This window comes from Capricornis sumatraensis, chromosome 11 (genome assembly GCF_032405125.1).
Source record: "Capricornis sumatraensis isolate serow.1 chromosome 11, serow.2, whole genome shotgun sequence".
Lineage (NCBI taxonomy): Eukaryota > Metazoa > Chordata > Mammalia > Artiodactyla > Bovidae > Capricornis > Capricornis sumatraensis.
The window spans coordinates 35,792,558-35,806,456 of record NC_091079.1 but is presented as its reverse complement, the minus strand read 5'-3'; the positions used below and the strand labels follow the sequence as shown (position 1 = coordinate 35,806,456).

At 36.6% G+C, this 13,899-nt stretch overlaps 1 protein-coding gene across 1 annotated transcript in view; it reads right to left on the bottom strand.

The window, feature by feature from the left end:
- Positions 1-2,002: 2,002 nt before the first annotated feature.
- Positions 2,003-13,899, bottom strand: part of ATAD2 (ATPase family AAA domain containing 2) — a 66,603-nt gene continuing 54,706 nt past the window's right edge. The window contains exons 21-28 of the mRNA XM_068983602.1: positions 12,290-12,486; positions 11,603-11,762; positions 9,477-9,599; positions 9,215-9,358; positions 7,521-7,913; positions 5,183-5,316; positions 4,195-4,323; positions 2,003-3,204 (exon numbers count right to left, since the gene is read on the bottom strand). Of these exons, the coding sequence (XP_068839703.1) occupies positions 3,160-3,204; positions 4,195-4,323; positions 5,183-5,316; positions 7,521-7,913; positions 9,215-9,358; positions 9,477-9,599; positions 11,603-11,762; positions 12,290-12,486 (1,325 nt within the window). The 3' untranslated portion in view covers positions 2,003-3,159. The remainder of the gene's footprint in view (positions 3,205-4,194; positions 4,324-5,182; positions 5,317-7,520; positions 7,914-9,214; positions 9,359-9,476; positions 9,600-11,602; positions 11,763-12,289; positions 12,487-13,899) is intronic.

Genomic DNA, 13,899 nt, shown 5'->3' with positions numbered 1-13,899 from the left:
ACCCAAAGAGTAATTTCATAATGGAGAGAAACACTACTTCTGCCAAGCGATCAAGGTTAATTAAGTCATAACTCACACTGAGAGTATGTAACCTTGGTATGATCACTTTAGCTCTGTGATCTTCCTCCCCCATAATCCCCACCTAATCATGAGAAAAACACACTAATTCCCAAAGAGGGGGATCTTCCAAAATATCTGACCAGTACTCCTCAAAACTGTTAAGTCATCATAAACAGCCATTACTGGATTGTCTTTTTCTTGTTGAGTTTTAAGATAGTATTATATTAAATTGCATAATTATATAATAATTGTGACATAGATACTATATGTAGAACCATGAACATTTTTAATTTTGATGAATTTGATTTTCCTTCAGCTGCTATTTTTTGAGCTACATTTAAGAAATCATCATCAAATTTGAGGTCTTGTTTTCATCTAAAGAATTTTATAGTTTTAGCTCTTAATTTAGGTCTTCTATCCATTTTGTGTTAAGTTTTATATATGGTGTAGGGTAGAAGTCCAACTTCATCCCTTGGCATGTGAATATTGCTTCCCCAGCACCATCTGTTGAAGACACTATTCTCTCCCCATTGAACGGTCTGGGGCACCATTGTTAGAATCAACTGACCGTGACAGATATAGACTTCCTTCTGAACTCTCAGCTCTATTCCATTGATCTGTATGTCCATCCTTTATGCCAATATCACACTGTCTTATTAATGTAACTTTGTGTAAGGTTTGGAATAAAGACGTATGAGACTTCCAACTTCCTCTTCTTTTTTCAAGATCGTTTTGGCTATTCAGGGTCCCCTGCAGTTTCATTATGAATTTTGGATTGACTTTACCATTTCTGCAAAAAGGCCATTGGGATTTTGAAAGGTACTGCATGAAATGTGCAGACTGTTTTGGGAAATACCATCATTTTAACATCAAGTCTTCTAATACAGGAGTACAGGATCTCTTTCCATTTACTTAGGTCTTATTTAATTTCTTTCAGCAACATTTTGTAGTTATCAGTGTACAAGTCTGAACCTCTTTAGTTAAATTTATTCCTAGGTGTCTTACTGACTTAGATGCTATTGTAAATAGAATTTATTTCTTAGTTTCCCTTTTTGCATCATTTGTTGCTAGTACACAGAAATACAACAGATTTCTATATTGACCTTCTATCCTGCAACTTTGTCAAATTTATTACTTCTAACCAATATTTTGTGGATACTTTAGGGTTTTCCACATGTAAGATAACCTGTGAATATAGTTTTACTTCTTCCTTTTAAATTTGGATGCTTTCTATTTCTTTTTCCTGTCTAAATTACTGATTATACTTTTATATATAAGTATATATATAATAGCCTGATTATATAAATATATAAAATAAAATTTATATTATAAATATAAAGTATAAATATATAAAATATATTATAAAATATAATGTATAAATATAAATATTTATATTATAAATTATAAAATATAATATAAATATATAATAAAATCATGCATTTAACTTATATACATTATAAAATATAAATATAATTTATAATATAAATATAGCATATAAAATATATAATATATAGGTTATACATAAAATAAATATTTCATATAACATATATTATATATATTTAATATATATATAATAGCCTGATTATACTTTTAAGCAATAAAAAGAGAGAGAGAGAGAGAAAGACATTCTAGGTTTGCAATTTCAGCATGGCTTTGAAAGCCTACACAGCAATGTAGATACATTACTCTCCACGTGTATACACAGTATGTCATGCAAAGGACAGGAGCAGATTAGTCTTTGTAACTGAAGAATATACACATTCCAGTGCCAACAGCATTTTAAATGATGCACAGTAATAAAACAGATTTTTGCACTTGTTTCACACTGAATTATTTTTAGGACATTACAAAATAATTAAGAAACAGAATTGAGAAGCAACTTTTACCTTTACAATTTATTACAGAAGCTATACATACAAAATAAAATCCTAGTTACAAAAGCATGAATCTACTATAAGTTACAATAAATTTCACTAAAAATGAAGATGCGTGTGTGTGTGTGTGAATCCAGGAATATACGTACACTTAAATATTTTCAGTGACTAGCATTCCATTATGCATTTCATAAGACAGTATCTACTAATTAGGGTATCTGAATTATTGAGTTTTAGAAGGCTTTAAATAAAATATCCAGATAAAACAACAAAAAGCACTTTAACTCAGAAACTGTATTGGAATCCAGAATCTCTCACAGGATCATTATCCCCTATTCCCCTCAAAAGAAGTTTTGCAAAGTAATATTAGAATGTCTCAAAGAAAAAGATATAAAATGGGGTTGGGGGTAAATGCATGGTGGTGAATGCTTTTATTGCTTTAAGAAATGCATTTTTGGTATCATTAATACAAAATTCATAATATTTACATTTATATAATTGTATACAAAAGGTATCTATACAATACAACCTAAGAAGGATATAAATAGCTTTCATATATAAAAACTTTGCATTGTTAAAAAGATATTTAACAAAGTAGTTGTTAATACATTTGTTGTATGTATAATCATAAAAGTAAAACAAAAAAATTAAAAATTTTTTATTAATCCAAATTAAATGATAAAAAATGTTTATCTAAAAAGCATTAATTTTGATATTCAAGTACAGAACTGTGGTTCACCTAGAAGTTGTTCAGGGGACCTCCTGTAAATCATGACTCAAGCATGAGCTTTTAAGTGAATTTGCAGAGGATGCTAAAGGCAGAAATGATGGCAAAGACACAATGGTTAAGTCGTTTCTAGTCTGACACAATAAACTATTTTTAGGAAGGATAAAATTAAAAGTGCTTAAAACAAAAACTATCGGTGTCACTAATTACTCGTGTCATAAACAATTATCAAAATAATCTTTATTAGGAGTTGGCCACACTTTACTGATAACAATAGCAATAGTATTACTACAATGACTTGTTCAATCAAATATTTATCAGTTATCTCTGCAATTTATCTTACACATGTATATAAATACCAGAAGAGTTTAAATATTTTTAATTACTATTTTACTCTTTTCCTTAGAGATTCAGGATTTCATCTTGTATCAGTTACGTCAACACGACAAAGGTGAATTAAATAGGAACTGAATATAAAAGATACTTGGTACCATGACATCATGATCTGGAACAACTGAAGTTTTCTACTTCTTGTTCCATTTTCTAGATAAAGGATGGGAGGGAAAAACAGTAAGTTTCAATGCAAAAAACACTAAAGAACATTACTCCATTGCTGGTTTTCTTTCGCACCTAACAACCTTAAGGATATCATTACCCATGTATATAACTGAGAGAGAAACAAATTTTGTTCAGTATTTATGACTATCACATAGACTGTTAACACTGATGGGACTTCATTATTTAAATCTCTTTTGAATTAAAGTCTGAGATGCTTTCATCTTACATTAAATTCATATAGTTATTAACCAAGGCACTGGTGTACTTACAGATATTAACAGTTTATAGGTACTACTGTTACATATATTTATACTATATAGATATCACAGTATACTTTATTAGATATAAATACTGTATATATTACATACTAGTAGGTATATAGTAGGTAGCGAGTTATATGTGCGTGTGTGTGTGTGTATATATATATATGAAATACTATATAGGTATTAGTCAATATCTATTTTTAAACATTAGTACTCGGATAGGGCTTCCCTGGTAGCTCAGATGGTAAAGAATCCGCCTTGCAATGCGGGAGACCTGGGTTCAATCCCTGGGTTGGGAAAATGCCCTGGAGGAGGGCATGGCAACCCACTCTAGTACTCTTGCCTGGGGAATCTCATGGATGAGGAGCCTGGCAGGCTACAGTCCATGCGGTCACCAAGAGTTGAACACGACAGTGACTAAGCACACACATCCACTATAAAGCAGATTAAATAAAGACAAATAGGCCTATCTTAAGTCTGTCTTAAAAATGAGCTATATATCTTCATTCATACACACACAAAAAAGATTTTTCATAGTTTATAGATACTTCAGTGTTCTACTGCTTATTAAAGAAACACAAGCTAATTTAGGTCCTAGATTTTAAAAAGTACAAAACATGGTTATACCTAGAAATAATTCATAATCCCACACATTAAAAATGGTATTTAGAAATTTTTATCATCAGTTAACTTCTCATATAGATGAGTTTACCTGAACAAGTGCTGTTTTGTCATAGTCCCTGCGATGCTGATAAATACATTGGCTGATTACAGCATATAAATTTTCCAACTGAAAAATATTGTATTCTCGACTTTTTTTAACAACAATCTTCAAAAGATTCTAAAAGAAAACATAAGAGTTTACATATGTGAGAGAAATTCCCAGAGACATTTTAATTTTGAAGATTTGGGGACATTTTTAGCATATAAGCCAGAGAGAGGGCAGATCAAGTCATCGATAAGACACTGCAGTCTCTAACAGTGGTTCTGACATTCAAGTGCAAGCTACCTTTATCAACATTCTATGACTCTGGCCTCTCATCCTAAAAACTACAGCTGATGAGGTTGCCAATTTCAATTATAGCCATCAGTCTCTTCAGACAAGTTAAAAAATAATCTCAAACTAGACTAACAAGAAAAAAGGCATTTTTGTAGAATATTTTATGTCACTATGATTAATATATGCTAGAATTAATTGTTATGTGAAACAAAAAGAGACAGGACATAAATGATGAAATACTGCACCACTTCAGGGTTCTTTTCTTCAAAAAAGGTTTTCCATCTGATCAGGGTTTTTTGTCATGACTGAAATGGACCTACTGAATTTCTGTGATTTCTCAAGTCTGGTCCTATCATGATATTCCATTGCCTTGTAGTCCAACAAAAACATGCAACCATGGTTAAGTAAAAACCAACTAAAATGGTCATAGGTATGGTCATACAAACAATGTATGGGATAAGTGGTATAGACAAGTATTAATATGTCAAAAACAGTAATGTTAATACACTAGTCATCTTCAATCACTGCCTTAATGAAAGTTACTGAGTTTCACTGGTAACATCAAACTATACCAAGTTTATCCTTCTATAAAATAATTTATTGCAAGCCAAATTGAAATAATGTACTATTACAATCCTGCTTTTGGCGAGTTATGTTTCTAATTCATACAATGAAAGCATTGTGATTTTAATTTACATACTTTCAGTCGCTCATGGTCCACAACAAGTGAGGGTGTGGGCTGAGAAAGGATTGCCAAAGCCTTTTCAACACTGATGAGCTGCTGTTGCTCTACTTGGGAACGTCTAGCTCGAGTCATTCGCAGAACACACATTTCTAGAATGAAAAAATAACTACTATTTGTCTGTTTCACAGACATTTTATAATGCCTAAAATAAACATTAGGCTGATTAAGCAGCAGGACATATTTACTTAAACACAAATCTCTGTTCTCATTTATTGACTCTAAGATTAAGATGCTACCATTTACACACTCAAAAATTAAGGACAGGGAATTGGCCTGGCAGTCCAGTGGTTAGGTGGAGAAGGAAATTCAACTTACTCCAGTATTCTTGCTTGGAGAATCCCATGGACAGAGGAGCCTGGCAGGCTACAGTCCATACGGTCACAAAGACTGAGTATGCATATATGCAAGCCAATGCTTAGGACTCTGAGCTTCCCTTGCAGGGGGCACAGGTTCAATCCCTGGTCACTGCTGCTGCTGCTGCTAAGTTGCTTCAGTCGTGTCCGACTCTGTGCAACCCCATAGACAGCAGCCCACCAGGCTCCCCCGTCCCTGGGATTCTCCAGGCAAGAACACTGGAGTGGTTTGCAAGAACACCGGAGTGGGTTGCCATTTCCTTCTCCAATGCATGAAAGTGCAAAGTGAAAGTGACGTCGCTCAGTCGTGTTCAACTCTTTGCGACCCCATGGACTGCAGCCCACCAGGCTCCTCCGTCCATGGGATTTTCCAGGCAAGAGTACTGGAGTGGGGTGCCATTGCCTTCTCCGTCCCTGGTCGGAGATTCCCCCATGCTGTGTAGCACGTAAAAAAAAAAAAAAAAATTAATGATACTTAAGAGCTGGAAGGGGCTTCAGTATAGACTACTACACATAAGCTAAATCTGGTCTACTACCATAATTCAAGTTTTATTAGCACACAACCACACCCACTTTACATTAAGTGTGTCAATATGGCTTTTCCAGCAGGATTGAGTAGTTGTGACTATCTGGCCCTTTAGATAAAGTTTGCCTATCTCTGATTTATAACAATCTACTTAACTAAGAGGCGAAAGAACAAGGCCAAAGAAAAGTGAAGAGGTTTTTCTGAGGTCAATATACCTAACCATTCTAAGGGCCAGGACAAGAACCCAAATCTCCGGACAAGTGTAAATAGGTGCCTGGTCTCACTAAATAGTGTTCTTTTAGAAAAGATAATGATAAAACAAAAATAAATGCTGAACTTAAATAGAACATACAAAATTTTACAGTCAGAGGATTAACATTTTAAATATCCACATTCAAAAGGATATATCCTAAACCATTCTAAGATTACTCAAACACACTAGAATTTTCAAGGAAGTCCTCAAAAAATATTACCCCTAACAAGCCACTGAAGGAAACCAGTCTCATTAACTTAGCCAATACTTGTTTTTGACCAAAACAAATTTTTGACCTCGTTACCCTTCTTTCTGCTTTGTAAGACTAAATGTTTGGCTTTTCCAAAAACCAAACAAATCTAATGCCAAAGGTTCAAGAAGATACAGACAGAAGACAATTCTAAATGAAAATCTTTGGGAGCAGGACCATTAGAATAAATACAGTATAAATGATCTGGGATTTCACCTACAATAGGGATAGAGGAATAATGGGGGTGAGTAACAGTTGTTTCACATCACTCAGCAAGAAATCACAGGAAACTGCTTATCCTGCTTAAAAATGAGAGGGTATCCTGCCAGGTTTTAAAAATTGTATAGCCAAGCACTTTGCTACATGCTTTAGATGGAGTACTTTATTCAATCCTCAGAATATCTTACTTCCCAGCACTATCTACCCCCAATCTTGCAAATGAGAAAACTGAGGTTGATGGGGCAAGAATCTTAACCAAGGTCACAAGCTACTAAGCAGTGGACTAGCGGCTCAAAACCAGGTCTCTCTGATGCTATACTGTGCTTTTAAAAAAGTGTTTACTTATTTGGCTGCACCAGGTCTCAGTTGTGGCATATGGGATCAATTTCCTGTCCTAAGATCAAACCGAGGTTGCCTGCATTGGGAACACAGTTTTAGCCACTGGACACCAGAAGTCCCACTACAGTTTGCTTTTAACCACAGTCATTTACTGTTATTTAATAAAATAATGATATCTTATTACTATTTAGTACTAATAGTTTAATCTTATTAAATAAAATAATACCATCTTCCCTAATTAACTCTTGTACTCTGAAAAACAAGGAAAAAGAGTTAACTGAGATGCAATTAACTGTTAAAGAACCCTGAATGAAACGTCTTTAAAATTAGTAAGTTGCTTCACTGAGACTTACCTTTTGCTTCATTTTCATCAGAAATGTCTATTATTCGAGAGCTAGAAGCATCTCCATTATAAGCAATCTTATCTTTCCTCAATTCTGTACATGCTGTAGTCTTTCCGGATTCTTCAGGTTCATTCTCAACACAAGTACTGGAACTGCTATTTTCTAATTCTGTTTTGCTTTCACAGGCATTTTGCTGCTTCTCGTTCTCTTCCATTGAAGACTCCCCTGTGTTTCCAGTCTCATTGTGGTCTACGCTTGTGTCTTGATTTTCCTCTGTATCACTCTCAATTTTGTCACCTGTGACATTCTGGCTGTCGTCTTTTGCCTGTGAGATCTTCCTTCGTTTTGTTATGGTGCCCAAGTACCACTTTGATTTTTTGCGGATTTTTCTCTTCAGCTGAGCTTCAAAGAATTTAAGAAAGAGAGTAAGAGAACATTCAACAACTTTTTAAAGTTTAAGTGGAGGAAAAAATACCTCCTGAGATATTAAGAGGAAAATCTGAGCTATCACCACAGTATGGTATGGCTGGACTAGATGAACAAAAGTAGTACTGTGAGAAGGCAGAAAGTGGGCAATGACCTGTTATTCCAAGGAATCTGGATTTCATCCTGAATAATTTTTTTAAAAGTTCAATAATTTTAAGGAGGGTGAAGACATAAATTTTTTTCTTTAATTAATTTTTTAATTGAAGGATAATTGCTTTACAGAATTTTGTTTTCTGTCAAACATGAAATCAGCTATAGGTATACATATATCCCCACCCTCTTGAACCTCCCTTCCATCTCAGGAAACTCCAACAATGGTATGAATTTTTTAATGGACATATTGCAAAGGTAATTTTGGCAGTAGTATGAGGAATGAACTGAACAAAGGGCAAGACTAAAAACAGCCTACACTTATCGAGTGCTTACCATGAAGTAGGAACTCTTCTAAGGCCTTCATATGTGCTGACTCATTGAAATTCCACTTTAACCCGATCAGGTGTGCTACCATTCCTCAACATCATTTTACAGATGAAGAAACTATGGTATACAGAGATAAAAACTTCTGCCTAGACACAGTATAACCACTGTGCAATCTCGTATTTGGGAAAGTCATCCATAGTGTTGTATTTACGTGAAGTTTAATAATTCTCACTTCTGTATAATAATCCATATTTTTCCATTCTACTGTTGATCGGCATTAGTTGGGCTAGTATGAATAGTTTCTATGAACATTCCGTTTAAAAGCACTGAGGAATTATGGCACCCAAATCTTGGAAAACGGATGAATAGCTGAGAGGCTAAGAAGCTGAGGACAGTCTGATATTCATAGAGCTTTAAAAGCAAAAACTGGAATTAGGAGCCTGCCAAGGAAGAGGCTTTGGAAAATCCACAGAATTTGGGTGGGTACTCTGTGGAGTTATACCCTAAGAATAAAGAGGGAACAGGAAATAGATTAGGATTATAGGAAGCAAAAATCAGTTTCAAATCAAGTCAACCCACAATTAGATTGTAAACTGAAAGGTGAATTGGGATTGCAAATGGTACCTCACTGCAAGCATGGGTTTATTTAAAGAATGCAAAGTTGCCTTAATAGAAATGAAATCAATGTAACGAGTGGCATCAATATAGACAAAGGAAACTGAGGGAGAAAAGTAAACAGCATCAGAAGAGAATAAAGGCTAGTGTCTCCTAAGTAAAAATCACCCAGGTGCACTTACCAGGAGTGCTGCAAGCCATAGGAGTACTGGGCCTGGCTGGCTTTTCGCTTTGCTCTGGATCTGATTTTTTATCACCAGCAGGAGTGGCATTTTGCTTTGGCATTACATGGTAGTAAGATGGGGCATATTTGGAAGAGCTACAACCTTATAAATAGACATGCGGAATATCAAATAAAATTTTCAGATATAAAAATTACATGGAGAATTATGAGTACTCAATATATTTAAAGCATCTCTTTCTGATGTCAAATCATTTTCCTACCTCTCTTCTTTCTAGATTCCTGAATTTCTTCACAAAGCTGCTCAAAGTCTTCATCAAGTTCTTCTTTAATTATTGCATAGGCAGTATCTCTTAAAGCACAGGCTCTATGCCTAATAAGACGATCTATGGAATAAAGAAAGAATTTTAAAACGGTTTCCTTTTAATAATTCAACAGAAGTTAATTTTACATGTTGGGCTAAGATTATAGCCATTACAATTTGTTTTTTACTTTCACCTTGAATAGTAAAAGTTACTGGAACTGTGTTATTTCTGGTTTTGATGCTCATCTAATGTTCTGGACATTTGATTCCACACAGCAGACTAAACCCAATTTCACTGTCCTGTCCTAGCTAAATCCCTTTGAAACACCAAGGAAAATGTAAGAATCAGCCAACAGCAAAACTAAACAACAATACAATGACACAAAAACAGCAAGGAAGGCTATCAGGGTCATGAGTGAACAGGGGATATAAAACAACTTTGGAAGAGATATAGAGGATGTTACGACACTGACTGAGAAACTAAACAAAGACAATGAAACAGCAACACTACATAGGAAGCACTGGGAAAAAATCCTAAACTGAGTCTAAGTGCCGTGAACTGGAATATGTCTCAAGGTAAACAAAGGCAGATCGTGAGTGAGTGTAAATTTGCTTGAACAGCTGGATCAGTCCCCCTCGCAGGGCAGGAGGGTGCTGCAGCAGTCACACAACATTCAGTTTACAGTAGACAGGAAGGGCTGTGACAGCAGAAGGGATGCTGCTGGGGGCTTCTAACATGACCTGAAGAAAGCCTGGGCCAACTGCATTCAGTACAGTAGCCTTGGCACCACGGGGGAATTTGTCAGGATGCACATTTTCCAGTCCTGAATCTAAAGAATCAAAACCTGTGGAGGTGGGGCCCGGCCAGCTGCACCTTAGCATGTCCTGAAGGAGATGTTGGTGCTATCTCAAGTGTGAACACCACTGCCCTGAAGTAATTTTACATTTGTCAGAATGGTCAGAACGGGAAGCAGCAGCAGTATGACTGCAAGGAAACAGAAGCAGCCTACTTCCTCCAGGAGAAGCTTCCTTCTTTCTACAAGTAAGGGGTTTTCCCAACTTGGCAGCCTGTTGCCCACTGCTACCTCCAGAACTCTGAACTGTGGGACAGAGCCTAGGGAAGGTGGGGTAGAAGACTGGTGAGGGAAGAATAGTGGGCTTTTAAATCGTTGGGTAAAGTCTCAGTGGTGGAAATCAATCTAATTTTTAAGCACGACAAATTTAAAAACAGAATGCCAATGTTAAAGAGAGTCAACACAGGAAACAGAACTATTAAAAAAATTATCCAGCAACACAGTTAAGGATAGGGCATTCATACAGCAAGAAGCTAAGAAAAAGAACCTGAAAGAGTATTTTTTTGGAAATCAGTAAGTTTATAACAAATATATAGATATCTGAATATATCATTATACATATAAACAAATCTTATCACCTAAAAATCTCTTACTTTATACATTTTATTTAATAGCCTGTGTAGGTGAGGTAGACTGTGGATACATTCTATGCATAGAAAAGGTCTGGAAAGATAGCCCTAAATTTAACAGCATCCACCTTTGGAGATGGGGCTTTCCTTGTAGCTCAGTCAGTAAAGAATCTGCCTACAGTGTAGGAGACCCAGGTTCGATCTCTGGCAACCCACTCCAGTATCATTGCCTGGAACATCTCATGGACACAGGAGCCTAGTGGGCTGCAGTCCATGGGGTCGCAAAGAGTTGGGCATGACTGAGCAACTAATACTTACTTACACTTACCTTTGGAGAAAGGAAATGGGGGACTTAGTCTGTTAGTGAGTATTATATTACTTTGTTGTAATAAAAATTGTAATGGTCTTAACTAAAAAAATCCTTTCAAATTTATTAGAGTTTTTATTTTCCTACTTTGAGAAAGAACACTGACAAACAAAAACAAGCTAAACTGTTATGCAATTTTGTTTCATTAGGACTGAATGGCACTGTGAATGTAAAATGCTTCTAATATTGCACCAAGGATAAAATCACCCTTCACTAAGTGTTAGCAGCCCTCATTCCACTCCTTGAGGTTAAAACAAAACAAAACAAAATAAAACAAAACCCACTAAATGCTCACCTCCAGGATCTCTATCTGGATTGTATTCTAAAGCATTACTACAGATCAGATCAATATCACTCAAATAGTCTTTCACAGTTAGATACTTGTGGAGATCAATTTTACTGATTACAGATGAAAGGTCCATTGGTTGCTTTATTACAGTGACATAATCAGGAACCTAAAATTCAAACAAATGACCAAATCACAAACTAACTCTGAACACTGAAAAATTTGAGTCAAGTTTTTCTGCCAGGCAAAACAGGAGAGAATATATACGTAAGAGATAATGAAAATATATTAATGTGAAACTCTGTATTTAAGGTGGCTTTTGTTTTATGTTCATTCTCATTCTTGGGCACCTATATCTCCAGTAACACCTTAAGCCTCTTTGCTCATCCAAATGCCACCCACCCTTCAATGCCAACTTAGGACCGCGTTCTTTACTGTGAACGTCACAGGAATGTCATGTAGCATTAAGACATTCTCAAGTTACTTCTAGAACATTTGAGTTGGGCAAAGTTAATTGTCTATGCTCTGCAGGAAAGGAAAACGCCTTACATAACTCTTGAAGCCTCTATGTGCTGAGAATACTACTTGACGCTTCTAAATAAGAAAGCAAGTTCAGAGAGTACAGAGGGACACACATAAAGCTATTCAAATATTCTCTAAGTCTGAAGCATTCTGATCCAAAGACTAAGTTAATACCTCATCAGGGTCAACAGGTTTAGTAAATATTCTGAATCGCTTGTCAATAGCAAGCCTATGTGTGACATTTCTTAAAAAAATCCTCAGTTCTCTAAACGTATCTTCCTCTTGTTCTTCTAGTCGCTTCAGTTCTTCTGCTGTCAGTGGTCTTGGCTCAGGTGGTGGTGCCACAGGGAGTACCTCCAGGGCCTGCAAAACTTTATGTGAATGGAAGTTAGTTACTGCTCTCCCACCAGATCAAGGGTGACACAATTCAGCACACCAAGCAGACAAGCTTTCAGGAATTATCCTCCTCCTATCTGTCAGGAACCAGGGGATTTGGAATACTAAAGTGCTACCATAATCTTCACCCTCTCCATCTCTTCCAGCAGTAATTGGCAGTTTGTAACTGGGAATGTGAATTGCTGAGTCATTATCATTTAAAAATCATTTAAGAGGCTATTAAAATCTTAAAAATGCTTATTTTCAGGACAAGAATATCCTAATTACGAAAAATGTCATCCTCAAGAAGGTGGAGCAGAAGGATGTATACTCATCTCCTCCTGCAAGAGCACCAAAATCACAACTAGCTGTTGAACAACCACTGACAGGATAATGCTGGAACCACCAAAAAAGATACCACACGTCCAAACACAAAGAAGTTGAAACAAGACGGTAGGAGGGGGCACAAACACGGTAAATTCAAATCCCGTGCCTTCCAGGTGGGCACCCCACAATCTGGAGAACAGTAATACCAAAGAAGTTTTCTTACTGTTGTGAAGGTTCTAAGCCTCATGTCAGGCCTCCCAACCTGAGGATCCAGCAAAAGGATGGGGGATCCCAAGGGAATCTGACGTTGAAGGACAGTGGGATTTGATTACAGGACTTCCACAGGACTGGGGAAAACAGACTCCACTCTTGGAGGGCATGAACAAAATCTTGTGCACGCCACGATCCAGGAGAAAGGAGCAGTAACTTCACAGGAGATTGAACCAGACCTACTTGCTAGTGTTAAAGAGTGTCTCCTGTGGAGGTATGGGTGGGCCATGGCTTGGGGTCCCTGGCAGTGGCAGTCCCGGAATGGGCCCCTTGGCCTAAGTCCTAGTGGAGGTCACCATTAACCCTACCAGAGATCCCATAGACCCCAGCATTAGGTCACCTCAGGTCAAACAACTAACAAGGAGGGAGCACTCATCAGTGAATAATTGGATTAGTTTTACTGAGCCCGGCCCTGCCCACTAGAGCAAGACTCAGTTTTCCCCACCACCACTCCCTCTCATCAGGAATCTTATACAAGAGTCAGCCTCCTCCGCCAGACGGCAGACAGAAGACAGAAGCAAGAAGAACCACAATCCCACAGTGGCTGGAACCAGAACCACACTACAGAAAGTTAACCAGGATGAAAAAGCAGAGAGTTTTGTCCCAGATGAAGGGACAAGATAAGACCTCAGAAAAACACCCAAATAAAGTGGAGATTGGCAACCTTCCAGAAAAAGAATTCAGAATAAATACAGTGATGATGATCCAAGATCTTGGAAAAAGAATGGAGGCAAAGATTGAGAAGATGCAACAAAGACCTAGAAGAACTAAAGAACAAACAGAAGAACAATTCCTACTGCTACAGAAGGAAT